Source organism: Gallinula chloropus, assembly GCF_964237585.1.
Source record: "Gallinula chloropus genome assembly, chromosome: 2".
Taxonomy (NCBI): domain Eukaryota; kingdom Metazoa; phylum Chordata; class Aves; order Gruiformes; family Rallidae; genus Gallinula; species Gallinula chloropus.
Window position 1 is genome coordinate 1,613,510 of NC_140086.1, and position 27,879 is coordinate 1,641,388.

General features: G+C 51.4%; 1 protein-coding gene across 7 annotated transcripts; it reads left to right on the plus strand.

Moving 5' to 3' along the window:
* The first annotated feature begins 6 nt into the window (after window positions 1-6).
* Window positions 7-27,879, plus strand: EEF1D (eukaryotic translation elongation factor 1 delta). Of its 7 annotated transcripts, XM_084280075.1 has the most exons (10): window positions 7-65; window positions 2,873-2,901; window positions 12,731-12,854; window positions 14,521-14,592; window positions 20,654-20,722; window positions 22,725-22,818; window positions 23,076-23,179; window positions 24,406-24,657; window positions 27,026-27,220; window positions 27,776-27,879. In XM_084280075.1, exons 3-10 carry the CDS (start codon window positions 12,735-12,737, stop codon window positions 27,812-27,814), a joined length of 945 nt encoding a protein of 314 aa, XP_084136201.1. In that variant the 5' UTR covers window positions 7-65; window positions 2,873-2,901; window positions 12,731-12,734; the 3' UTR covers window positions 27,815-27,879. The 7 variants fall into 7 exon arrangements, with proteins under 7 accessions (XP_084136201.1, XP_084136202.1, XP_084136196.1 ...); XM_084280076.1 differs by lacking the exon at window positions 2,873-2,901 and having other exon boundaries at window positions 15-65; XM_084280070.1 differs by lacking the exons at window positions 7-65; window positions 2,873-2,901 and adding an exon at window positions 8,310-9,121.

Genomic DNA, 27,879 nt, shown 5'->3' on the forward strand with positions numbered 1-27,879 from the left:
TTTTGCCTGGTGGAGGCCGGAGGGAGCGGAGCCGCCTGCGGCCTGCCCGGGGCCCAGCTCTGCCGGTGAGTGCCGCCTCCCTCAACCCTCCACCGGGCTCCTCGGTCCGTGAGGGGCTTTCATTCCCTTCCGCGGGCTGCGCTAGGGGGGAAATTTGAGGGTCTGTGGGGTCCTTTGCTTCCCTCACAGCCCTGGGTGGGGGGGGGTGGGCCTGTGGGATCCTGCACTGCGCGCAGGCCGCGGGGTCCCCTCAGGGGCCGCGGGGGTCGCCTCAGGGGCCGCGGGGGTCGCCTCAGGAGCCGCGGGGGTCGCCTCAGGGGCCGCGGGGGTCGCCTCAGGGGCCGCGGGGGTCGCCTCAGGGGCCGCGGGGGTCGCCTCAGGGGCCGCGGGAGCCCTTCACGGGCCGCGGGGGTCGCCTCAGGGGCCGCGGGGGTCGCCTCAGGGGCCGCGGGGGTCGCCTCAGGGGCCGCGGGGGTCGCCTCAGGGGCCGCGGGGGTCGCCTCAGGGGCCGCGGGAGCCCTTCACGGGCCGCGGGGGTCGCCTCACGGGCCGCAGGGGCCTTTTTCTCTCTCACAGTCCCCAGGAAGGAGGTTACGATCGCGTTCCTAACACCCATGTGGTCCCTTTCCCCTCTCAAAGCCCAGGGGAAGGGGTTTTTTGGGGTTATCGGTGGGTTCTGTCCCCTTGCAGTGAGGCCAAAGCGCTGGGGCCTGCACCTGGGTCATGGCAGCCCCTGTTATCAGTGTGGGTTGGGGAGGTGATGTGCTGGGACTTGAGGGGATGAGAAGCTGGATGTGAGTCACCAGCATGCATCTGCGGCCTAGAAAGCCAACCACGTCCTGGGCTGCATCACAAGGAGTGTGGCCAGCAGATCAGGAGAGGGGATTCTGCCCCACTGTGCTGGGGAGACCTCACTTGGAGTGCTGTGTCCAGCTCTGGAGCCCTCAACACAAGAACATGGAGCTGTTGGGGTGTGTCCAGAGGATGCCATGAAGATGATTAGAGGGCTGGAGCACCTCTCCTGTGAAGACAGGCTGAGAGAGTTGGGCTTGTTCAGCTTGGAGAAGAAAAGGCTCCAGGGGGGGACCTTATAGCAGCTTTCCAGTACCTGAAAGGTGCTTGTAAAAAAGCTGGGGAAGAACTTTTCACAGGTGCATGGAGTGATAGGATGAGGGGTGATGGTTTAAACTAGGAAAGGGGAGATTTAGGTTGGATATTAGGAAGAAGCTCTTGAATATGAGAGTGTTGGATCATTGGCACAGGTTACCCTGAGAGGTGGTGGAGACCCCATCCCTGGAGACATTCAGGGTCAGGCTTGGTGGGGCTCTGAGCAACCTGATCTAGTGAAGATGTCCCTGCTCACTGCAGGGAGGTTGGACTAGATGAAGGTCCCTTCCAACCTTACATGTTCTAGATTGTGATGGGAGGGAGAGTTTTGGGGAGCCCTCATTAGATGTGGGAGTTTTTTCTTTTGTTATGCTGCCAGAGAAGGGAGGTCATAGGGTTCCTACATCATCTGTGGGGGTCCTTCCCCTTCACAGCCTTGGGAACAGGGATGGCTCTCCCCTGTTATCTGTGGGGTCTGCTTTTCCCCCCTCCCAGAGCCCTGAGGGAGAAGGTTTAGGGTGCACCTGCTCTTTGGGGTTATTTTTCCCCTTTCTAAGACTCAGAGAATAGTCTGTTGCTGCACCCCACATGCTCCCTGTGATTTCTTAGCTCCCTTTTATCTCAGTAGGTTTGAGAAAAGGGGTTTTGGGAGGCTCCCCAATTTCCTGTGGGGTCTTTTCTCCCCTCACATGACAGGACAGGAGGGTGTGTGTGTGGCTCATTTTCTGTCACATCCCTTTCCCCTTCCCAGCCCTAAAAAAGGGGTTTGTAGAGTTCTTTCACCTCTTTGGGGTCACTTCCCCTTTTCAGGTGGTTGCAAGAGCACCCTCTTTTGGGAGCTAATGTTGCAGATGATGCTGGAGATCTCCCTAAACCTGCCCAGCTTTTGGGGACAAGGAGCAGGTTCACTGTTTTAGGGCTTCACTCCTTTAAGTCTGAGGGGGGTCAGTGCATTTCCTGCCCTAGTAGGAAGGGGAATTTAGGGGGGGACACACCCCCCTTTTTTCCCCAGCAGCTCTTCAGGACTCTGTTGTTCTGATCTCTCCCCTTGGCAGGGGTTTCTTGTTGAGTCACCTGCTGCAAAGGGAAACTCGAGCTGCTCCTCCAGCCTGGCACAGAGCAGCTGGCAGCCCTCTGGAACTGCAGCAGTGGCCTAATCCAGCCCCTGGCCCAGCACCCTTAGCTTGATTTGGAGCTGGGAGTCCTGTAAGGAGAGACTTTACCCCCCTCCTACCCCCCACCTTGTTCTGCTCTTGCTCCATGGGTGCACCTGGGCTCTGCTCATCTCACCTCTCCCTCTCCATGTCCTGGTGTTTCCAACCCTGTTGTAACCTTGGTGGTGCCTCTGGCAGCCTGTCCTGCTCTTTCTTTGCACCTTGAGTGCTGGGTCCAGTTCTGGGCCCCTCACTACAAGGACATTGAGGTCCTGGAGTGTTTCCAGAGAAGGGCAACCAGGCTGGGGAAGGGGCTGGAGGGCAAATGCTGTGAGGAGCAGCTGAGGGAGCTGGGGGTGTTGAGCCTGGAGAAGAGGAGGCTGAGGGGAGACCTTCTTCCCACCTCCCCTGCCCTGCCAGGAGGATGCAGAGAGGTGGGTGATGGTCTCTTCAGCCAGGGGACAGGAAGATAGGACAAGGGGACATGACCTCAAGCTGCACCAGCTTGATTTGCTCTTTGAGCTGATGTTCCCAATCCTGTTGTGCTTGTGATGGAGGAGGAAATCTCTTTGCTTACTCTGCAGCTGTAATTCTTCTCTCTGCTTTTTTAGGTGTGTCCTCTTTCTCCCTGACCTTGCAGGTATGCTTTTTTTTCTTCTCCTTTCTTCACCTAAACTGTTTGTTTTCAACTAATTTGCCTTTTTCTCCTGAAGGTTGACTCCTTTCCTCTCTTCCCCTCCTCATTTCCCATGTTGTTGCTTATCTCTTTATTAGCAATCAGTGACCTTGTTGCTTGGAGTGAGAAGCTGTGATTTATTTTAGGTGATGGAGCTTGGGGGGAGCCCTTGTTTCCAATGGCTAAAGGTTTGTGTGGAGCTTTGTCTTAAACCAAAGGTGATGGAGATGGTTCCTCTCCCAGCTTTCTCCTGCTGCTTGGAGTTACCATGAGTTTGGGGAAAGACAATTGATGGATTGAAACCAGCAGAAGAACAATATTATTTCCTCTGTCTCCTGACATCAAATGGACCCTTCTTCCTGGGTTTTATTTTTCTGGGATGAGTTTTGAGGAGCTTGTGGCATGATGTGGAGCTCTAAATATAACACTGTTGGCCTGGACAAGCTCAACTGTGCCAGGACATGGAAACAAATACCTGGAGAGAAGATTGGAGTAGGATTTCTTGTTGGCTCTGGAGGAACAAGCCACTGATGAAGCATCATTGCTCCTTTGACCTGCAGAAATCAGGACTTCTCCTGCCAGACCTTTTGAGCTGCTTCCATGGGGTGTTTTTGGGGGCAAATCACAAGCTGCTTTCTGTGTGTCTCACCCCATGTCCCTCAGTGCCACCTAATGCCCATTTTTTGCTCTTTGCTGAAGAAAGGAGTTGAATCCTGACTGTTACCTTGTCCTCTTGATGGTGGCTTGCAGAAAGCAGCTGTCACATCCCTCCAGAAATCAGTCATGGATAAGGTGTCCTCCTTTTGCTCATCTAAAGATATTTTTTGAAGCAATTTGGAGTATTTTAAGCTATTAAAAGCTCTTATGAGGAGAGGCTGAGGGAGCTGGGCCTCATTAGCCTGGAGAAGAGGAACCTGAGGGGTGACCTTATTCATGTTTCTATGGGTGGGAGTCAGGAGGATGGAGCCAGGCTCTTCTCAGGGATGGCCAGTGATGGGACAAGGGACAATGGGGTGCAAGCAGGAGCAGAGGAAGCTCCATGTCATCATAAGGAGGAACTTCTTCCCTGTGAGGGTGATGGAGCCCTGAGCCAGGCTGCCCAGAGAGGTTGTGGAGTCTCCTCTGGAGACATCCAACACCCTCCTGGACTTATTCCTGTGTGATTTAGTCTGGGTGATCCTGCTCTGGCAGGGGGGTTGGACTAGATGATCTCTTGAGGTCCCTGCCAACCAATAACCTTCTGAAGTAGGATTGTGAGCTCGTGGCTTTTCTGGAGTAAACTTATATACTGGGAGAACTGGTTAATGCTCTGGTCTGGTATTAATGGTCTGCAGCTCATGTGTCTCATCAGGTTGTCTACACCAACTCAGTTGATGGCTTCTGGAATTAAAAAATCCTCATTATAGCCCTTTTCCCCAGGTTCCTCTGGGAAAACTTCTGAAGGCAGAGTGGGAATGACCTTTGTGTTTTTTTCCTTGTGTTTGTAAAATTCCCTGAAAATCTGGGTTTTATCATAAATAACTCAAAGGTTTTGACCCCTCCTGGGAACAGGGGTTGGACCTGATGATCTCCTGGGGTCCCTTCCAACCCCTCTGATTCTGTGATAAGTGTTGGATTTCCTATGAGTCAAATTAGATGGGGAACATTGGTGGTTACATTGGGTTTGGGTTGGGTTTGTGTTTCTTCCCTGCAGAAATACCCTTTTATTTAATAATATGTGATGTCAAACTGGTGATGTGAGAAGCTGTGTCTGGTCAGATTTCAAGGTGGAACCTCATAGGTATGTCTCTCAAACTCTTATGTTCTACCACAAGCTTTCATGTATCATATCTTGCACGTGGGAATGAATAAACTGCTTGTATCAGGACAGGCTGGGGTGACCTGTTGGAGAGGAGCTCTATGGAGAAGGACCTGGGGGTCCTGGTGGGTGACAGGGTGGCCATGAGCCAGCAGTGTGCCCTGGGGGCTGAGAGAGACAATGGGATCCTGGGGGGCATCAGGAGGAGTGTGGGCAGCAGGTCACAGGAGGGGATCCTCCCCCTCTGCTCTGCCCTGCTCAGGCCCCACCTGGAGTGTTATGTCCAGTTCTGGGCTCCCTGGGCTAGAAAAGCCAGGGATCTCCTGGAGAGAGTCCAGAGGAGGGACATGGAGATGCTGAAGGGCCTGGAGCATCTCCCCTGGGAGGAAAGGCTGAGTGAGCTGGGGCTGTTCAGCCTGGAGAGAAGAAGCCTGAGAGGGGATCTGATCACTGGGGATCAATAGCTGAAGGGTGGGACACAGGGAGACATGGGCAGCCTCTTCTCAGTGTCTGTGGGGACAGGACAAGGGGTGATGGCTGCAAGTTGGAGCACAGGGAGTTCCACACCAACATGTGGAAGAACTTTTTCCACAGTGAGGGTGAGGGAGCCCTGGGACAGGGTGCCCAGGGGGGTGTGGAGTCTCCTTCTCTGGAGATATTCCAGCCCCATCTGGATGTCTCCCTGTGTGACCTGTCCTAGGGACCCTGCTTTGGCAGGGGGGTTGGACCCCATGATCTCTGGAGGTCCCTTCCACCCCCTGGTAGAAATAATCACATGGATTTGTTATTTTACACTAAAATTGTTACATTCTCAGAACTGTTATTGATGGATTTGCTGTCAATGTTCAGTTACCTGAAATTTCAGGGACTTGAGTTCCACTTTCACTTCATAGAGTGGTGAGGGCCTGGAACAGGCTGCCCAGAGAGGGGGTGGATGCCCCATCCCTGGAGGTGTTCAGGGCCAGGTTGGCTGGGGCCCTGGGCAACCTTGTGTAGCTCCAGGTCTGGAGGTTGGTGTCCCTGCCTGTGGCAGGGGGGTTGGAACTCTGTGATCCTTGGGGTCCCTTCCAACCCAGACCAGTCTGTGATTCTATGATCAGTATGGCAGGTCAGGACCTTCTCTGCCTGGTTCCCTCTCAGTGTGGGTAGATCTTTTCTGGCTCCATCTCTTTTATTACTTGTTATTTAAAATCTAAAGTAACTTAGAAGTGTCTGGTGTTGAGTGCTGAAGGTAACGTAGTTCTGGTGAGTCAATCAGCTCTAAGTTCTATTACATGAGTTGTGTATGGTGGGATTCAAGTGTATGGTAAATATATGGTTGCTCTTTGTCCTTACTACATCTCAAGAGCTCAAAACCTTCTCTAACTTTCTCTTTTCTCTTAATGCTGTCATAGGAGCTTGAAAAGTAAGTACCCTCTAGTTGTTGTAACGTGGTTTACACCTGGAGAACAAAGGGGAAATGTAGGTGCTGCTCCTGGAACTTGTAAATAAACAGATCATCACAGAGGTTTCTGATTTCTCCTGGAAATCTGGTTTATTTACTCCATTCAGCTTTGTCTTGGTATGATTTGATCTTGGCTGCCCAGAGAGGTGGCAGATGCCTCATCTCTGGAGGTGTTAAAGGCCAGGTTGGATGGGGCAACCTTGTGTAAATCATTCCTGGAGGTTGGTGGTCCTGCCTGTGGGAGGGGGGTTGGAACTCTCTGATCCTTGGGGTCCTTTCCAACCCAGACCAGTCTATGATTCTATGATTTGAGTCACTTCTTTTGATCTGAGAACCTCCAGATATTTGGCCTCCTCAATAATGTACCCTCATGATGAGCAGTGTGAGGGCTGGGACTCCTGCTTGATGTTGTTTGCTTTAAATCTTGAGCAAAATCCCCTCTTCTAACTTAAAAATCCACCCAAAACCTAAACCCCAGCTCTAAATTTTGGGTTTCTCCAATGGTCACACTCTTTCTGTAGGACATATTAATGACTCTAATGCTAATTAACTATTTAAAGGTGTTGAGGTGAATTGAATCATCTCTGGGTTGGTTTTTTTGGTGACACCAACTAGAGATTCTCCCTGAAAATGTTTGTTGTAACCTTGGAGTAAGCACAGCTTGTGCTGGGTTAAAGTGTTCCCAGTAAAGTATCTTGAAAGCTACAAACTGGGGGTTTAGGGGTTTTTTGTTCTCCTTGGGATAACAAAAATGGGAATGGAGACCCAAGCAGAGCATGTCAGGCTGATGTAGAGATCTGGTACTCCCTTTAGGAGTCCTTATCAACCTAAATGTCCCCAAAATTCAAATCTATTGTCCTACCTACTTGTTTTAGTTGGGCATTTTGTTTTTCCCCATGGATGCTGCTGCCTCAGTATCTCAAAATAACTTGTGTGGGCTCATTAGTGCCACATCTTATGACCACATGATGTTCATGGCTTGATGCCATGGAGGCTGGGAGAGCAAGAGCTTAACCTGAGGGACTAAAGCTGAAGGAGAGAAGGTTTATGTGAGATATTAGGGGGAGGTTCTGTCCAGAGAGAGTGATGAGGGGCTGGAACAGGCTGCCCAGAGAGGTGGTGGATGCTCCATCCCTGGAGCTGTTGAAGGCCAAGTTGGCTGGGGCCCTGGGCAACCTTGTGTAGCTCCAGGCCTGGAGGTTGGTAGGTTGGAACTGTGTGATCCTTGGGGTCCCTTCCAACCCAGACCATTCTATGAGCAAACCCCAACTACTACTTGCTCATAGCATTGCTCCTACCTTGCAACATGTGTCTTTCCAGCTGGGCTGGTTCTGACCTTGATGATAACAAGTCAGTTAACATATATTTAAAACACTGGCTTGTTTCTCTCTCCCCATAGTTCAATATTTCATGGGTGCCAAATCCCAACAGAAAATGCTGCAAATAATGTTTTACAGATATTTTTTTTAAATAATAATTAAAGATATTTTAATTTTGACATGACAGCCAGGGGTATGATGCTGCCTCAGTGGCTCTTTGTGACTTGGAGGGGGGGGGACTGGATGTGATGAAGCAACTCAATTAAAGAAGTTAATAATTAAAGCCTGATGCATGCCCTTAATTAATTGAGTTTTGCTACCACTACATTGCTGTGCTTATCTCTTAATGCTGCCAATCTTTGGAAAGATGAGGACCAGGAAGCCTCCATGCCCTGTAGAAAAAGTCTGGGTAGATAAACACAAGTACGACGAAGCGGAGAGGTTGCACTATGAAAGAGAAGCCATGAGAGCTGCCATGGCCACCGAGGAGTCTCAAGAGGTTGAGGCTGTCAATGGAGTGAGCAATGATGATTCAGTTGAAGGAGAACCCAAGGGAGACCTGAAGAAAGGCAGGAATGGGAAGAAACAACGGAAACGGAAGCGTTCTCCTAAACCCAAGAACGTGGCTACTAAGTTGGACTCTATTCTGACTGGTGTGGTAACTGACCACGTCTGGCCTGAGAAACCTTCTTATGACCATGCTGAGAACTTGTCCAGGGAAAAAACAGTGGATTGTCAAAGCCAGGAGCAGCAGCAGGAGTCAAGTGTTGAGCAATCTCCTTTAGCAGCCAGGTCAAAAGCTACCCAAGATGTCCCAAAGCCAAGGATGCTTTCCACAACCCTGCAGTGCTCTCATGGTAGTCTTTCTGCGTGTCACCACGTTGTTCAGGGAGTCTGGGTCAACAAGCTTGACTTTGATAAGGCTGAGGAGGCGTTTATTGAAAGGTCTCAGTTCTTTCTTCCTCCAAATGTCTTAGCTGTCCCATCTGTGTGGTCAAACACTGGCAACGTTGGGCTGAGAACACCAGATGAGGGCTACGTTACGGCCCTACCTACTCCTGCTACACCAAGCTTGGCTCCAGGTGACATTCCAGAGTCTGATTCTTCAGTTGTTCCTGGTTTACCTGGCTCTGTACATCAGACAGAGAATGGAAAGCCCCAGATCTCAAGCTTGCAGGCTCTCATGTCAGAGGTGTGGTTGGAGAAACCTCTCTACGACGACGCTGAGAAGAGCTTCTACGAGAACATGTTTGACGACCGTCCCCCGGGCAAAGCCAGGCAGCAGCAACACAGCTGCCCTGAAGCATTGAAGAAGCACCACGAGGACAGGAAGAACCCCAACGTTGGGAAGCAAACAGACACCAAACCCATGGAGATGACCACCAGCTCTCTCCTTCCTGGTGCTGCTCAGCAACCTTCACCTACCTGCTTTTTTCTCCATGAGGACAGTGAAACCGTGTGGCTGAAGAAGCCGACGTACGACAGCGCCGAGGCGCGGTACTACGCTGCTGAGGCTCTGAAGATCTCAAGAGCAGGGAAGAACGTGGAGACCCAGAAACCTGCAGTAGTAAAACCATCTCAACCAGCTGTTGATGCTTCAAGTGTACCCACACCAGAAAAAAAGTAGGAGATGTTTATTCTGGGGTTAAAGTCACAGATGGAAAAACTGCTGGGTCAGGATGGAGCTGGAAAGAGGTTGCATGTGTTGGGAGATGGGTGTCCTCTGTGTCTGAAGGACCAGGTGTGCATGATGTTGTAGGGAGATGTAGCTCCTGAGTCAAGGAGCCTGGTTGTGGGCATCATAACTGTGTGTGTGTGGGGAAAATGTCTTCAAGGACCCCGCTTCTCTGGGTGAATGGTGGTGTCTGAAGGTGGGATTTGTGTGGGGAGCATTTAAAGTCAGGGTGGGGATGTCAGGTGAGGTTTGACACGCTCCCAGTATAGGTTGGGGATGGGTCTGTTGGAGAGCAGCACAGGGAAAAGGAACATGGGGGGACAGCAGGATGACCATAAGCCAGCAATGTGCCCTTGTGGCTAAGAAGGTCCATGGCACCCTGGGGTGTATAAGAGGGGTGGTTAGTAGGTCAAGAGAGGTTCTTCTGCTCTGCCCTGGTGAGACCACACCTGGAATATTGTGTCCAGTTCTGGGCCCTCAGTTCAAAAAGGACATAGAACTCCTTGAAAGAGCTCAGCACAGGCCACCAAGGTGATGGAGGGAGTGGAACACCTTTATGAGGAGAGGCTGAGGGAGGTGGGTCTCTTTAGCTTGGAGAGGAGGAACCTGAGGGGTGACCTTATTAATGTCTATAAATATGTGAAGGGTGAGAGTCAGGAGGATGGAGCCAGGCTCTGCTCAGTGATGTCCAGTGACAGGACAATGGGCAGTGGGTGCAAGCTGGAGCAGAGGAAGTTCCATGTGATCATAAGGAGGAACTTCTTCCCTGTGAGGGTGATGGAGCCCTGGGCCAGGCTGCCCAGAGAGGTTGTGGAGTCTCCTTCTCTGGAGACATCCCAACCCCACCTGGATGTGTTCCTGTGGGATTTAGTCTGGGTCATCCTGCTCTGGCAGGGGAGTTGGACTAGATGATCTATTGAGGTCCCTTCCAACCCCTAACATTCTCTGATTCACATAGAAGGGAGCTCTGTGCCATGGGTGACTACATCTCAGCACTGCTGGGGTTCCCCAGGTTGAAGGAGGCTTGAGGACAAGAGCAAAACACAATCCAGGGCACTGGTCTGGTGGGACCTCCTGCTGGTTTTTGTTGAGGGAGAAGGTTGTTAAACCACCCAGTCTAGAAGCTTCTGTAAAACTTGAGCCAGGCCTAACTGGATTCCAGCTCATTTGATGTGCATCTGGGCAGGAAGAAATCCTCAAATTCTTGATGACCTTAATAGTTGCTTATAAACAATCATTTCAAGGCTTCCTTTAAAGTCTTGGATGAGGAGTAGTATGATACCACACTTAATGCCTTAAAATGCTTTTAGATACGACTTCCTGAACCCTGAAGTCCACTTGCATGGAGGGCTTGGAACATCCTGGGGGTGGGAAAGCTGTTGGAACATCAGTCTGTCTTTCTGATGCTTTTGATCCTTGAGATTTTTAGGAGTGTTGGAAGGTTTTAAGATCTTTAAATGCTACAGACAAGCTTTAGACTTTTTACCCTCCTCTATTTGGGATCATTTTCTCTTCAGTTGGACAGAAGTAGATGTTTGGTCGTGCCTTTCACCCTTCCCCAAGGAAAGTCCATGTGTTGTGGTGGCTGAAGTTTGTCCCTAACTGGGATCCTCTATTCATTCTACTGGTTGGCAGCTCAAGCTGGGCCTTGAAGGGTTGAGTGCTGGAAATGGCTTTGATGTTGAGGAGCTGGATGATATGGTGGCCTCTGGTCTTTTCTGAGTGGGTGAGGAGGATTCATCTGTTGGCTTTCATGGAAGTGTTTTGCTCTAAAGCTTTGGGGTCAAAACCCCAAAAGGGTTGCTAGTAGTGGCCTGGTAGAAGCTGGTAGTGGTGTAGTTTCATTGCATGGTAGAACCTGGAAGTGGTGTAGTTTCAATGTGATGCTCTGTCCTTGCTCTCACTGCCTCCTCAAATTGATCTTGGCTCTGTTAACTGTCCCCTGGTGCAGTGGTGGATCTAGTGGAGCATGGAGTGACCAGGTAGACACATGTGTTAGCCAACAGTTGCTGTTGATGCAGTTGAGTCATGTTCAAGGAAGACTAAAACACATTTAAATTTGGGAGCTGTAGTGTCAGGAGTTGCCTGTCACCTACAGAGAGCTCCCTTGTTGGTATGTTGTAGGGTGTCACATGCTGCTTGGAGCTGCATCTTCTTCAGCCATGAGGGGTGTTCCCCAGGGCTCAGTCCTGGGGTCAGTCCTGTTCAATGTCTTGATCGGTGACCTGGATGAAGGGACTGGATGTTCCCTTAGTAAATCTGTGGATGACACTAAGCTGGGAGGAAGTGTTGATCTGCTGAGAGTGGGGAGGCTCTTCAGAGGGATCTGAACAGGCTGGACCCATGGGCTGAGCCCAAGGGGATGAGGTTTAACAAGGCCAAGTGCAGAGTGCTGCCCATGGGACAGAACAACCCCCTGCAGCGCTCCAGGCTGGGGGAGACTGGCTGGAGAGCTGTCAGGCAGAGAAGGACCTGGGGGTGTTGGGTGACTGCAGGCTGAGCATGAGCCAGCAGTGTGCCCAGGTGGCCAGGAAGGCCAAGGGCATCCTGGCTTGTGTCAGACCCAGTGTGGCCAGTAGGTCTGGGGAGGGGATTGTGCCCCTGGACTGGGCACTGGGGAGGCTGCAGCTGGAGTGCTGGGTCCAGTTCTGGGCTCCTCAGCATCAGAAGGACATTGAGGTCCTGGAGCAAGTGCAGAGAAGGGCAACCAGGCTGGGGAAGGGGCTGGAGGGCAAATGCTGTGAGGAGCAGCTGAGGGAGCTGGGGGTGTTGAGCCTGGAGAAGAGGAGGCTGAGGGGAGACCTTCTCCCCACCTGCCCTGCCCTGCCAGGAGGGTGCAGAGAGGTGGGCGATGGTCTCTTCAGCCAGGGGACAGGAGATGGGACAAGGGGCAATGGGCTGAAGCTGCCCCAGGGCAGGGTCAGCTCAGCTGGGAGGGAAAAGTTCTTCCCTGGCAGAGTTGTGGGGCTGTGGAACAGGGGCCTGGAGCAGGGTCAGGGCCTGGCACAGGCTGCCCAGGGAGGGGGTTGAGTCCCCATCCCTAGATGTATTTAAAAGATGGGTAGATGAGGTGCTCAGGGATATGGTTTAGTAGAGGATGGGTATGATTGGAGTCAATGATCTCAAAGGTCTTTTCCAACCTTATGACTCTCTGATTCTTTGGTTTCACCATGACCTTAAGATTTCCAAGCATTCTCCCCAGAGACCTCTTTCTTAGCAGCCCATTCCCATGTTTCTAGCATAATCTAAATAATTCTGTGCCAAAAATGTTGTTTGGGGGTGAGGGAAGAGAAGGACCAGATCAGCTGATGGATCCTGTCCCCACTTGGTGTCAGAGCAGGTCAGGTCAGGCAGGCTGGTGGGTGATTAGACTGTCCTGCTTTCCTAAGAGGATCTCCTAAAGCTTTCCACAGGAGAGGGGGGAGTGGGGGTGAAGAACCAAGCAGAGAGCTGCAGACACAGCTCAGGGGTGAAGGAAGGGGGGGAAAGAAAACGCTCTTAAGTACATTTAGGAACTGACATTGTTGGGTTTGATGGTTTCTTCTCCCTCCCTGCAGAACCATGGCAGTTGACTACTTCTTGCATGAGAAGATCTGGTTTGAGAAGTACAAGTATGATGATGCTGAGAGAAGATTTTACGAGCGGATGAACGGACCGGTTGGCAGCTCTTCACACCAGCAGGTAACACTTGCACTCTGACAGGGTTTTAACCAAGGTTTGGGGAGCTTCTAAGGAGTTAGTTTGGAGCAGGTGGAAGGACATGATCCACCTGGATGTGTCCTTCTCTATTTTAACCCCAGGTGCTGCTTTTTCCAAGCATTGAGGGTCTTCTCTGGGGCTTCAAACCTACCCCTGGTGATGACCCCTTTTGAAAAGACTCATTTTCTTTGGCTTGTGAGGAATTTCTCCCATCCAACCAGCATCCTGGGAGAGCAGATGTCCTTGGAACAACCAGTTCAAGGTTGCAGCAGCAACTCTTAATCTTCTTGGGCTGCTGCAGCAGGGCACAGATGCCATCTGTGATCCAACGGGCGTGTGGTTTGAGCCACAAACCCTGAGACAGGAATGAACCTGTCCACTTTTGGCCAGGGAAGATGATTTTTTGACAACATCTGGAGGGTTTGAGCCACAAAACCCTGAGACAGGAATGAACCTGTCCACATTTGGCCAGGGAAGATGATTTTTTGGCAACATCTGGGGCTATAGGAGATGTTTGATGCTTGAAGAAGCATCATGACTCCAGTAAAACCACAGGGATTATGTTCCTCTCTGAAATAACCAGAAGATGCATCCTGGTTACTGGTGAGTTGGTGTGGAGTGAGTAGAGTGGAAACACTGTTGCTGTTACAACACCCCTTGAGCTTCAATATCAACCCCAAAATGTCACTGTTTAAAGGTCTGGAGCTGTTGTAACCTTCTTCCTGCTGTGTGAAAAGCTGTTAACTGCTTATGCCTTTGGTTGGTTATGCAGAAAGCTGCTAAAGAATCTCACAAAGTGGTTAAGGAGAAGCTTTTTTGCCTAAATTACAGCTTCTGGGCATGCTCTGTTCCCTCTGCCCCTGCTAGAGTAGCACCTAGGCCATGTAAAGGGAAGAGGACACCTTTGAGAGGTGGTGGTGAAGGTTCTGGGGGAGGTTCTGCAGTAGTTTTATCAACTGCTTCCTCACTAAGGAAAAAAAATATCCATGTTCCTTCAAATCTTTCCTGCAACCTGGAAGTGGTGTCTACCTGAATGTGTCCTGTCCAGGCTGGTTTTCTCTTCTGTGGTCTGTTGGACACAGAGTTTTGGGCTTGTGGGTAGTTTGATGTCTCAGATCTTGCTTGTGTGGGGTTACAGCCTGAAAGAAGCAGCAAGGAGTGGATGGATCATGGAAAACTGAGCCATGGGAAGGGATTTTTTTCCAAACCCAGGCTGAGATGCAACAGCAGAAGGGGGGAATGGAGACCAAAAATTGGTGCTGCTGCACCTTGGGTGGTGGCTCTCTGGATAGAAGACATCACTTAGGGCTGTCACTTCTTTCCTGAACATGATGATGGATAACACCATGAAAAAGACCTTCTAATGAGAGATCTCTGAGGAGAACTGAAGCATCTCCAAGGCTTTGCTATCCAAAACCATCCAGGGTAACAAGAGAGGGTAATAACTCTTGACTGGATGATCTTCTGTGACAGTTACCGCTTGATTTATGCCCAATCCCAGCAGCTAATCTTACAATCCATACTGAATCAATGAAAGGAACCCTTCATCCTTACCCTCTATTTTTTTTCTCTTCCCTGCCCAATATCCCCTGGGGTTTTTTGTGGTTTTTTTGTCAAAAACTCTTGGTTCTTTCTGCACTGTTTGCAGGAGAACGGAGCCAGCACCATCCTCCGCGACATTGCCAGAGCCAGGGAGAATATCCAGAAATCGCTGGCCGGAGTGAGTACCCAAAGCTCTCTCACCAGCTGGCTACTTTGTCAACCCATTTATTATTTTTTTTTTTTTAAGCCATTCTCCATCATCCCATAGATTGTGTGGCTTCTTTTATCTTGGAATAGTTAAAAGAGGAGAAGACTTAAGGTGTGCGGCGCTGTGTTACCACCACCGGAGCTCTCCTACGGGGTGGGGGTTGGAGTTCTTATGATCCTTTGGGGTTCCTTCCAACCCATGCCATTCTATGATTCACCCATCCAATAAAAAGCACCCTTACTACAGAGTGCATGCTGCTTGCTGGCCTGTGGGGCTTTTTAAAACTTAATCAGGGTAAAAATTCTTTGACTCTTGATTTTCTTTTTCCTCCTGGTGGAATGTTCTGGCAAGTTCTTACCTAACGAGTTGGCTGTTGAAATAACCTTGCTGAGTAGCAAAGCACTGAGCTTTGCTACCTACCTGAGTAGGTATCTCTCTTGGGGTACACTGAGCTGCCACCTTCTCTCTTCTGGTTTGCTTTCAGTTAGGGTATGTGCAAAAGAAATGCTGTCTTCTGTTTGCTGCTTGACATCTGGGAAGGTGGGCCCAGGGGAACCTAGTGAGGTTCAACACTGAAGTATAAGGTGTTGCACTTGGGATGGAGGAATCCCAGACATAGATACAGACTGGGAGAAGAGCTCCTGGAGAGCAGCCCTGCTGAGAAGGACTTGGGTGTCATGGTGGATGAGAAACTTCCCATGAGCCAGCAGTGGCTCTTGCAGCTCAGAAGGGTGATGGGATCCTGGGCTCCATCAGCAGAGGGGTGGCAGCAGGGACAGGGAGGGGATTGTCCCTCTCTGCTCTGCCCTCAGGAGGCCCCAGCTGGAGTCTTGTGTCCAGAGCTGGGGCCCCCAATACAAGAAAGATGTGGGACTGGTTGAGAGGGGTCAGAGGAGCCACAAGGATGATTAGAGGGATGGAGCAGCTCCCCTGTGGAGAGAGGCTGAGGGAGCTGGGCTGGTTCAGCCTGGAGAAGAGAAGGCTGTGGGGGGACCTCATTGCAGCCTCCCAGTCCCTGAAGGGAGCAGAGAAACAGGAGGGGAATCAGCTTGTTCAAAGGGTAGATAATGGCAGGACAAGGGGGATGGAGTGAAGCTGGAGGAGGGAAGGGTGAGATGAGATATTAGGGGAAGTTCTTTGCAGAGAGAGTGGTGAGGGGCTGGAACAGGCTGCCCAGAGAGGGGGTGGATGCCCCATCCCTGGGGGTGTTCAAGGCCAGGTTGTCTGGGGCCCTGGGCAACCTTGTGTAGCTCCAGGCCTGGAGGTTGGTGTCCCTGCCAGTGTCAGGGGGGTTGGAGCTCTGTGATCCTTGGGGTCCCTTCCAACCCAGACCAGTCTATGATTCTATGATCTGGACCATCCTGTAGGACACAAGTCCTTTCTGGAGGTGTTTTTGTGCTGCAATGTACAGCCAGAGCTGTTAAAACTCGCTAATTTTTCAAGAGGAAACTGAGCTTTTCAGTTAATGAGCAGTTTGGTGAAAAGACTCCTCAGGATACAGCCCATTCCTTACCTGGGACCACTACGTACCTGCATCTACCTTCCATCTTGATCTGGCCTCATAACTCCACCTTGGAGTAATTAACACCTTCAATTTCTACTTAGATAAGTAGAGTAATGAGGAATTAAACAAATGAAATGCTCTTGAGGGGAGTATTTAATACAGAGCAGAAGGGAGCTGTGTTTTGGGGTGGATGTGAAGGAGTTTGGGGAATTGAGGTGGTCTTGCTGCTGAAATGACTTCAGTGTGCGTTGGGTTGAGCGATTAAAGATGCTCTTCTTCCTCCAGAGTATACAGAGTAGGGTGAAACCCATGTAAGGATGGTGGGAAAGGAGTTCAGCTTCATTTTAGGTTCAATGGGTCCCAAATACAAGTTGAGTAGAGCATGGGAATCACCAGAGAGCTGACATGTCTTAGTAATACTGAAACCAAACCAAAAACATGCTGAGGAGGAGAATGGGAAGGTTCCTACTGCTGGTTTCTTACTTCAACATCAGGATTTCAGCTCAGTTCAGATCATAGAATGGGGGAGATTAGAAGACACCTTTAAGACCATCTAGTCCAACCCTCCTGCAGTGATCAGGGACATCTTCACTAGATCAGGTTGCTCAGAGCCCCATCAAGCCTGATCTTGAATGTCTCCAGAGATGGGGCCTCCATCACCTCTCTGGGCACCTTGTGTTGGTGATCCACCACCCTCATATTGATTTTTTTACTAATATCCAACCTAAATCTCCCCTTCTCTAGTTTAAACCATCACCCCACGTCCTATCACTCCATGCCCTTGGAGCAGTTCTTCCCCAGCTTCCTTCTAGGCACCTTTAAGGGACTGGAGGCTGCCATGAGGTCTTCTAGGAGCCTTCTCCAGGCTGACCAAGCCCAACCTTCTCAGCCTGTCTTCACAGGAGAGGTGCTCCACCCCTTGGACCATTTTTGTGGCCTCCTCTGGACTCTCTCCAGCAGGTCCATGTCCTGAAATAACATCTTTGGGCTTTTTTTTTAGTAGAGCCTGTTGGTCCTGTTGAAGACTGAGTTTGGAGTTTAGTTAAGGCAGATGTGTTGGGGAATGAGCCCTCATCCCAAAAGGGTTGGAGAACTCACTGCACAGTCAGTGCTAAATGCCTTGGGAAAGACCTTCTCAAGCTGGGCAAGGTCACTACTGTCCTCCAAGACCTCCTCCAAAGGAGCAGAGGCTGGATGTGGTGAAGAGGGATGAGGAATCTATGTATAAAACATCTAGTGGTGCTGCTGGTCTACCCCAAAGGGATGTTCTCATCTCCCAGAATGGTCTGTGGTTTCCCAAAGATGAGGAGTTGCTTGTCCTGGCCTGTGACTCCAGCTAAAGAGCTGCTTTGTGTGAGGAGCACATTAAGTTTAGAACCTGTGGTGATCTATAATGGGGAAGACTGGGAGAACTGGCAAAGCACCAGATCAAAACCAGAACAGAAATTTGGGACTAAATTCCTTTGCACCCATGTTGCACTTGTTGGGGCTGGTTGCTGAATCCCAAAACTCATCTGGTTGACACTTCTCCTCTGAAGAAGGATTAGCCTTCAGGATTTAAAGGTCAGGACTGAGCCACAAAGCCTTAAAACCAGCATCTGGGGTGCTGAGAAGTGGGTTGGGATTTTCCAGCAAAGCTTTCAAGGAAAAGCATTATGGTCTGCTCACCTGTACTGGGGAATGCTCTGTGTGTCCAAGTCTGCATTGCAGTTGGGGACACCCCACCATTTATCCAACCTGTAGCTGCCATTCTGCTCCCAAAATACATGGAGCTCACCTTCCTTTCCAGTTCTGCCATGCTTTGCCCACATCGGAAGTGGTCAACCATGGTCAGATCTGGTTTAGCTTGTGGGTTAGAAAGACCAGGCTCTTCAGAAGCAGGTCTGAAACATCACCTTTCATAGCTTGGAGCATCAACTCCTGGAGCTTGCACTTCTGAAGGATCATCATTAATTGTGGACTGGCCTGGACAGGCCCCACCTGGAGTGTTGTGTCCAGTTCTGGGCTCCCTGGGATGGAAAAGCCAGGGATCTCCTGGAGGGAGTCCAGAGGAGGGACATGGAGATGCTGAAGGGCCTGGAGCATCTCCCCTGGGAGGAAAGGCTGAGGGAGCTGGGGCTGTTCAGCCTGGAGAGAAGAAGCCTGAGAGGGGATCTGATCACTGGGGATCAATAGCTGAAGGGTGGGACACAGGGGGACATGGGCAGCCCCTTCTCAGTGTCTGTGGGGACAGGACAAGGGGTGATGGGCTCAAGTTGGAGCACAGGGAGTTCCACACCAATCTGGGGAAGAACTTTTTCCCAGTGAGGGTGAGGGAGCCCTGGGACAGGCTGCCCAGGAGGTGTGGAGTCTCCTTCTCTGGACACTTCAAAAGCCAGAAATCCTGGGGTTTTAATTTCCTTGGGTGATGAAATTTCTCTGCAGTCCCTGCTTGCTCCAAGTATCTTGCTGGGCAAGATACTTTGGAGATGCTGCAGCACTGATTAGCACAAGAAAGACACCAGAAGCTTGGGAAGAACCAAAGGTTTTAAGAGCTCTATCCATGAGACAATGGGCAGGAATTGTGGCTGAAGTGATATTCTGGAATTTTCTACCTTTGAGGTCTTTAAGATTCACAAACACTTGTGCTGAGCTGCTTCTTGGAACAGTTGAGTCAGAAGAGGAGATAATGCTTGACCACATTGGGAAAACCATGCTTTAAGTACCATGTGGATTAGATGGTGACCACATCTCTCTAAGCTTGAAGCATCCTCACCTCTGAGAAGACCTTGGAGTCTCTCAAAAGCAACTTCTACACAATTTTTTTTCTCCCAGAATTTTTGGGAACTTGGTTCAGCCTTGTGCCTCTTCCACTGTGCTTTAAGCAGGTTCCCAAAGGATGCTTGGGACCTCCAGAGATCATGGGGTCCAACCCCCCTGCCAAAGCAGGGTCCCTAGGACAGGTCACACAGGGAGACATCCAGATGAGCTTGGAATATCTCCAGAGAAGGAGACTCCACACGCCCCTGGGCAGCCTGTCCCAGGGCTCCCTCACCCTCACTGGGAAGAAGTTCTTCCCCAGATTGGTGTGGAACTCCCTGTGCTCCAACTTGAGCCCATCACCCCTTGTCCTGTCCCCAGAGACACTGAAAAGGGGCTGGCTGATTCCCCCTGCATCCCCTGCTTCAGATAATTATAGACTTTAATTAGGCCCCCCTCTCAGGCTTCTTCTCTCCAGGCTGAACAGCCCCAGCTCCCTCAGCCTTTCCTCACAGGGGAGATGCTCCAGGCCCTTCAGCATCTCCATGTCCCTCCTCTGGACTCTCTCCAGGAGATCCCTGGATTTTCTATCCCAGGGAGCCCAGCACTGGACACAACACTCCAGGTGGGGCCTGACCAGGGCAGAGCAGAGGGGGAGGATCCCCTCCTGTGACCTGCTGCCCACACTCCTCCTGATGCCCCCCAGGATCCCATTGTCTCTCTCAGCCCCCAGGGCACACTGCTGGCTCACAGTGAGCCACATCCATTCACCTGGGTGCACGGTGCTGAGCTGTTCCCATGAGTTTTGTGGGTGTTTAACCTGTGGGTGCATCCAGGATGTTCAACCACTCTCCCCATTTCCACACAGACCTCAGTAGCAACTTGGAGCTGAGATATCTTGGAGTGGAGATGGCTCTTTATGGAACCACCCAGATACCTGTGCTGCAGCTCCTGGAGCAGTTGGTGGGTTGTAGAGCTTTCCAGTTCTCTGGGTGAGAGAGGTCCCCAGATCAGGAAGGACAGGGAGCTACTGGAGAGGGGACAACCAATGGCTACAAAGGTGCTGAGGGCACCAGAACATCTCTGATGGAATAAGGCTGAGGGACTTGGGACTCCTTAGCTTGAAGAAGAGAAGATTGAGGAGGGATCTTCTCAATGCTGATAAATCCTTGAGGGGTGGGCTCAGGAGGAAGGGTCAGTCTGTGTTCAGGGGTGCCCAGGGACAGGACAAGAGGTGATGGGCACAAACTGGAGCAGAGGAAGTTCCACCTAACCCTGAGGAGGAACTTCTTTGCTGGGAGAGTGGCAGAACCCTGGGCCAGGCTGCCCAGAGAGGTTGTGGAGTCTCCATTTCTGGAGAGATCCAAACCCCCATGATCCTGGACACTGTCCTGTGCAGCATCCTTCACAGGAGGGGATCCTGTTTTGGCAGGGGGGTTGGACTTAGATGATCTCCAAATGTTCCTTCCAACCCCCACCAGTCTGTGTTCTGCGAGATGACCATGGCCACACTCTAGACACCTCCCCCTAGTTCAGCCACCCAGCTGCATGACCTTTCTGTGCTCCCTGAGCTGTTTTTAACAAGAAGATGGTGGAGCTCATGGACAAATGTTTCTCTGAGGGCTTTGCTGGGTGTGTGGTTGGTGTGAGACTCTCATCTCAACGCTTGACAACCTGCCCTGCATGTGGATCTGCTTCTTGTGCTTGGTCTGCCTCTTCCAGCATGGAATCCTTCTCTTGTTCTCCCTTCTTGATCCAAACATCCTCCAAACCTTTTGCCCTTTGCAGCAGAAGACAGCTCCTCGTAGCAAAGAAGCTCCTTCTGCCCGTCACAAGAGGCAGTCGGGACGCTCAACTGTAAGTCACCCGCCGGTTGTGTGCTTGGAGAGGGTGGTGTAGGGCAAGGACACTTGGTGTGGTCCATATGGACCAAGAGGTGGGCCAAGTTCTCCTTCCTTAAAGATGAGAAGTGTTTGTCCTTTGGCCTGTGGTTGTAGCTCACCTTGTACATCTTCTACTGGGGTATTTTGGTCTCCAAGCTTCATGTCTGGGGACATCAGGTCTAGGCTGGTCTTCCTGAGCCCACACCCAGCTGTGTTGGAGATGGATTTCATGGTTCTTATGACATCTGGCCCCTGCCCCTTTTTGGCTGAGTGGAGAAAAGGGTCTCTCTGACCTTCCTGTTAGGACCAGCTCACACTTCTCCATGTCTCCCAGACCTTCTTTCTGTGTGCTGGGTGTTCCTCATCTCAATCCCCATCTTTCCCTCAGCATCTGATGTGACTTTGGTCTGGAAGGTGGAGTAGTGAGGTGGATTGAGGGTGGTTGAAGGGAAGAAGCCAGAGTCCTCATCAATGGGACAGAGTCTGGCTGGAGGTCTGTGTCTAGTGGAGACCCTCAGGGGGTTGGTACTGGGACCAGTACTGTTCAATATACTCATTGGTGACCTGGATGAGGACACAGAGTGCACCATCAGCAAGTTTACTGATGACACAACCCTGGGAGAAGAGGTTGACACCCCAGAGGGTTGTGCTGCCATCCAGTGAGATCTGGACAGGCTGGAGAGTTGGGCAGGGAGAAGTTTAATGAGATTTAACAAGAGTGAGTGTAGGGTCTGGAATCTGGGGAAGAACAACCCCAGATACCAGTATAGATGAGGGACTGGCTTGTTGGAGAGCAGTGTAGGGGAGAGGGACCTGGGGGTCCTGGGGGACAGCAGGATGACCATGACCAGCAATGTGCCCTCGTGGCCAAGAGGGCTGATGGCATCCTGGGGTGTATGAGAAGGGGGGTGGTTAGTAGGTCAAGAGAGGTCCTTCTCTCCCTCTGCTCTGCCCTGGTGAGACCCCACCTGGAATGTTGTGTCCAGTTCTGGGCCCCTCAGCTCAAGAAGGACATAGAACTCCTTGAAAGAGCCCAGCAGAGGCCACCAAGACAATGGAGGGAGTGGAATCTCTTCCTTATGAGGAGAGGCTGAGGGAGCTGGGCCTCTTTAGCTTGGAGAAGAGGAACCTGAGTGGTGACCTCATTAATTTCTATAAATATGTGAAGGGTGAGAGTCGGGGATGGATCTGGGCTCTGCTCAGGGATGGGCAGTGATATGACCAAGGGGCAGTGGGTGCAGCTGGAGCAGAGGAAGTTCCATGTGAACATAAGGAGGAACTTCATCCCTGTGAGGGTGACAGAGCCCTGGGCCAGGCTGCCCAGAGAGGTTGTGGAGTCTCCTCCTCTGGAGACATCCAAATCCACCTGGATGTGTTCCTGTGGGATTTAGTCTGGGTGACCCTGCTCTGGCAAGGGGGTTGGACTAGATGATCTATTGAGGTCCCTTCCAACCCCTAACACTCAGTGATTCTGTGACTTCTGCCATCTCAGGTCACCTACAACCCAAACCCACCTCATAACTATATGCAGGGTGCACTTGGAGAGCACCAATGACCTCCTCTCCCATTGTGTCGAGTGCAGATGACACTTAGAGTGTTGAAGCCCATTACTGATTGGAATTCATGGGTAATAACTTCATTAAATTAAGAAATAGGGTTTTTTTTTGGTCATTAAATACTTCTGGACTGCTGGGATTGCTCCTGGAGAACACCTTGACATGGGTTTGAGAGGAATTAAAGGAACAAGCTCATCAGTGCCAGCTGAAGTATCTCAAGATACGTTTCATAGAGCTCAGACATCATTTTGTTTTGGAAAGCCTTCAGAGAAAATGGCTTTGTTCTCAGCTTAGCTCTCCTCCTCTCTTCTCCCCTGAAAGCATGACTGAACCCTCTTCCCTCTGCTTCCCTGAACCTTCCAACATGGGAGGAGGCAAATGGGTTATAGTGGGGGTTTTGTTTTCCAATCCTTGTTGCAGAGCACGAGCGCATCTTCTGGGCCTCCTGGTGACCAAACCGAGCTCCTGTCCAGAATTTCTCACCTGGAGGTAGAGAACCAAAACCTTCGCAGTGGTAAGTAGGAGGAATCTTCTGCCATGGAAGCAAAACTGGATGTGGTTGTCCTCCTTCTGTGGGGTTTATTCTCCCTTGGTGGTCTTGTCACCTGATGAGCGCCTGCTGATGGCTTCAGCAGAGCTTTGCTCTCCAAACTTTTCCTCCACCGGTGGTTTTTAAAGCAGAAGGAAACTTGTCCTGACTTCAAAGTTGATGCAGAGCCTACAAGATGAGCTTCTCTGTTTTATTTCTCCCTCTTCCTCCTCCTCTTGCAGTTGTGACAGACCTTCAGATGGCCATCTTGAAGTTGGAGAGCCGCCTGAACGCTCTGGAGAAGTCATCGGGCTCCCACCAGCCCTCGCCGGTTCCTCCAACCCAGGTGAGACTTGGCTGTTCTCAAATGCTTCACACTCACAAGCCACCAGGTTTTTTGGAGGTCTCCTTCCTGCTGAGGGTGGAGAGATGCTCATAGTTAGGATGAGTTTTGGGGCTTTTCCAGCAGTTTCAGCACCTACTTCATCATCTTTCCCAAAATTTATGGGTAGAGAGGAGTGTTCTGCTCTAAGACCACCAAAGAAGCTACGTTGGAGATCTCAGCTAGGGGAGAGGTGGTGGAGATTGGTGGGAGTTTAGAGGTTCCATGTGCTCAATCAGTGTTTAGCCTGGGGTGCTGTGAGGTTCTGAGCATGTGACAGGTAAAATGTCCCTTGGTTATGTTCCATGAGCAGAATTGATGAAGGTTCTTGATAATAAATGTCCTCTGGCTGGAGGACTTCAGGCTTGAGAGGGTTGGGGTGGTTCAGCCTGGAGAAGAGAAGGCTGTGGGGAGAACTCAGAGCCCCTTTTGGTCACTTGAGGGGCTCCAGGAAAGCTGGAGAGGTGTTGGTGACAACAACAAGGAGTGATAGGATGATGGGAATGGCCTTCAGCTGCAGGAGGGTGGATTCAGATTAGATGTTAGGAAGAAGCTCTTTACTCTGAGGATGGACCAGGTTGCCCAGAGAAGCTGTAGCTGCCCCTGGTCCTCTGGCAGCCTTCAAGGCCAGGTTGGATGGGGCTTTGGGCACCCTGAGGGTGTCTCTGTCTGTAGCAGGAGAGTTGGAACTAGATGATCTTTGAGGTTCCTCCAACCCAAACCATCCTGTGATGGGGATCTAAGAATATCTTTGAGAGCTGGGTGTGTGGCACCAGGTTGATCAATTCTTCTCATAGGTTGGAAGCCATGCTTCCAGTGCAGGTGGTGGTCTCTGCAGGAGGTCTTCAAGTTGTGTAGGCCCTTCCTTGTGCTGGGAAGACCCTCACTTGTGTTCCTTCTCAAGACTCCCATGGTCTGAATCCCCTGAGCCCTTAAGGAGAAGGTTCCTTGGCTCTGTGGTGGCTTTTGCTCTCAGAACATCACCCACGCTGGGCCATTCCCAAGGTCCATCTGCTTGAATGTCATATTTCCATGACCAATAGCTGATTCTTCTCTCAAATCACATGGGCTGGGCCATGTTTCCTGTCAGGAGTGATGTAGACCACAGTTCCTTCTGAGTGTTGCTCTGATCCAACCTCACCTTGATCTTCTTCCCCTTTTCCCTTCACGCCACCTTGACCCCACCGAAGAAAGTGGAACCATTCAGTGTTCCTTCCAAGAAGGTGGAGCTCCCATCTGCTTCACCAGCAAAGAAAGCTGAACCACCTGCTGCTGAGGAAGATGATGAGGATGATGACATTGACCTTTTTGGTAGTGATGATGAAGAGGAAGACCAAGAAGCTGCCAAAGTCAGGGAGGAGAGGCTGCGTCAGTACGCGGAGAAGAAGGCCAAGAAACCGGGTCTTATTGCAAAGTCCTCTATCCTTCTGGATGTGAAACCAGTGAGTAACTGAGGTGGGGGGACCTCCTGAGGGAGGCCATAGGTCTTCTGCTGCAGGAGGTTGTAAGTCATCTCCCCATTTCCATGTCTGAATGGACCAGTGGAGACAAATTTCCCAACGGAAGGGGTCAGGGTGAGGTGGGGTATTGGAGGTGGGGTCTGTACCCTGAGTGTTGCCAGCCTGCTCCTCACTCCATGGCAAGCTCAGGGTCTCACCTGAGCTTCTCCTGCCCAGGACCAGCCTTTTCCTAGTCTTCAGAGACAGATAATAAAGGGCCTAAAGATGGGAGTGAACCTTCTCAAGGAGGAACCTGCAGCACTACAGAGAGACTGGCTGGAGAGGTGTCAGGCAGAGAAGGACCTGGGGGTGTTGGGTGACTGCAGGCTGAATATGAGCCAGTGGTGACAACAACAAGGAGTGATAGGATGATGGGAATGGCCTTCAGCTGCAGGAGGGTGGATTCAGATTAGATGTTAGGAAGAAACTCTTTACTCTGAGGATGGACCAGGTTCCCCTGAGAAGCTGTGACTGCCCTTGGATCCCTGGTATTCTTCAAGGCCAGGTTGGATGGGGCTTTGGACATCTTGAGGGTGTCCCTACTCATGGCAGGAGAGTTGGAACTAGGTGACCACTTATCCAGGTGGCCAGGAAGGCCAGTGGCATCCTGGCTTGTGTCAGACCCAGTGTGGCCAGTAGGTCTGGGGAGGGGATTGTGCCCCTGGACTGGGCACTGGGGAGGCTGCAGCTGGAGTGCTGGGTCCGGTTCTGGGCTCCTCAGCATCAGAAGGACATTGAGGTCCTGGAGCGAGTGCAGAGAAGGGCAACCAGGCTGGGGAAGGGGCTGGAGGGCAAATGCTGTGAGGAGCAGCTGAGGGAGCTGGGGGTGTTGAGCCTGGAGAAGAGGAGGCTGAGGGGAGACCTTCTCCCCACCTGCCCTGCCCTGCCAGGAGGGTGCAGAGAGGTGGGCGATGGTCTCTTCAGCCAGGGGCCAGGAGATGGGACAAGGGGCAATGGGCTCAAGCTGCCCCAGGGCAGGGTCAGCTCAGCTGGGAGGGCAAAGTTCTTCCCTGGCAGAGTTGTGGGGCTGTGGAACAGGGGCCTGGAGCAGGGTCAGGGCCTGGCACAGGCTGCTCAGGGAGGGGATTGAGTCCCCATCCTTGGATGTATTTAAAAGATGGGTAGATGAGGTGCTCAGGGAGATGGTTCAGCACAGGACAGGAACAGTTGGACTCTGATCTTCAAGGTCTCTTCCAACCTGGTGACTCTGTGGTTCTTGTAAAACTGTCAGGGGTGAACAAAACCCTCTGGCCTGCTTGGGGAGATGCCCTTGGTCACTTGAAAAGGAACATTCTAGAGCAGTTGTGTCTCTGTGGGAAGAATCTTCTGAGCATCTGCAGCACCTGCAGGTAGAACTGAAACAAAACCCTACTCAGCATCACGGTGACGTCAGGCTTAGCTTGGCAACCCTCCCATGGAGCCAGTTCTGGTGGAGGAGAAGAGTCACCAAGAGAAGGGTGCAGTTGAAATGGTTAACAAGGGTGAGTGCTGGGTTCTGCTCCTGGGATGGGACAACCCTGGCTGTCCACCCCAGCCTGGGGGGTGAGAGGCTGGAGGCTGACTGTGCCAAGAGGGATTTGGGGGTCTTGGTTGACAGCAGGATAACCATGAGCCAGGAGTGTGCCCAGGCAGCCAGGAGGGTCAACCACATCTTGGGGTGTATCAAGCATGGCATGGCCAGCTGGACCAGGGAGGGGATTGTCCTCACCTTGAGTATTGGTGCAGGTTTGAGTGCCACAGGACAAGAGGGACACTAAACTATTGGAAAATGTCTGGAGACAGGCAGCAAGGATGGAGAAAGGTCTGGAGTTGAAGGCTTATGAGGAGAGGCTGAAAGCCCTGGGGTTGTTCAGCCTGGAGAAGAGGAGGCTGAGAGGAGACCTCATGGGGGTCTGGAGCTTCCTGATGAGGGGCAGTGAAGGGGCAGGTGCTGATCTCTCTCCTCTCTTTGGGGACCAGGGACAGAACCTGAGGGAACAGGGTGAAGCTGCCCCAGGGGAGGTTTAGGCTGGGTGTCAGGAAGAGGTTCTGTGCTGAGAGGGGGGTCAGGCTCTGGCACAGGCTCCCCAGGGAAGGGGTCCCAGCCCTGAGCTGGGCTGAGGTCAAGAAGCATCAGGATGATGCCCTCAGTGCCCTGCTCTGACTTGGCTGGTCTGTGTGGAGCCAGGAGTTGGACTTGATGGTCCTTATGGGTCCCTTCCAGCTCAGGAGATTCCCAGATTCTCTGAATTTGAAGTCACTGGGAACTTCTTGGGGCTGATGATGACCTCTGGGAGGACAACACTAAAGTTCTTCCTTGATGTTTCTGCAGTGGGATGATGAGACTGACATGGTGAAGATGGAAGAGTGTGTCCGGTCCATCCAAATGGATGGGTTGGTCTGGGGAGCTTCCAAACTGGTCCCAGTAGGTTATGGCATTAAGAAACTCCAAATCCAGTGCGTGGTGGAGGATGACAAAGTGGGAACAGACATCCTGGAGGAGGAGATCACCAAGTTTGAAGACCATGTAAGTCTTTCAGCCAGCTGTGTAATGCCCACTGATGCCTCAACACTTTTTTAACTGAGGCTCCTTTGTGGATTTTGGGGGTTTTGGGGCAAACTTGGGGGGTTTTAAGAGGAGAAGCTCATGGAATTGATGGTGTCTACCTGCTGAGACACTTGTCTTCACCTCTTCCTGAAGCCTGGCTGATGCTGGTCTCTTGCAGATACTTCACAGAGCCAGGTTTTTAAGCACTCACACCTCCTTCACCCCCCACCAACTGTTATTTTGGGGATCCCCTCCTTTTACACCTAGCTTGGGGTGCACTGGGGTAGACCCACAGATGATTTAACCTCAGTGGTGGAGGCTGGAGGAGGTATCTCCATCCCTGTCCTTCCTTGGGAAATGATAGTAGGATCTCTCCATCCCTGTGCACCACAGGCAGGGAGGTGACCTGAGAGACCTTGGGCCACTCTTGATCTGTTTGAGCATCACTAGTGCATGTTAGGAAGGTGTCCCCTCTTTGGGAACATCTGGAGAACATTCTGGTGACCTTCAACTGGTGCTTCTGTTCCATTGCAGGTGCAGAGCGTTGACATTGCTGCTTTCAACAAGATCTAGAAGAGAAACTGTAACCACCCCCCCTTCTGAAACTGTAACTAATAAAGGTGGAGATTGGGAGTGCA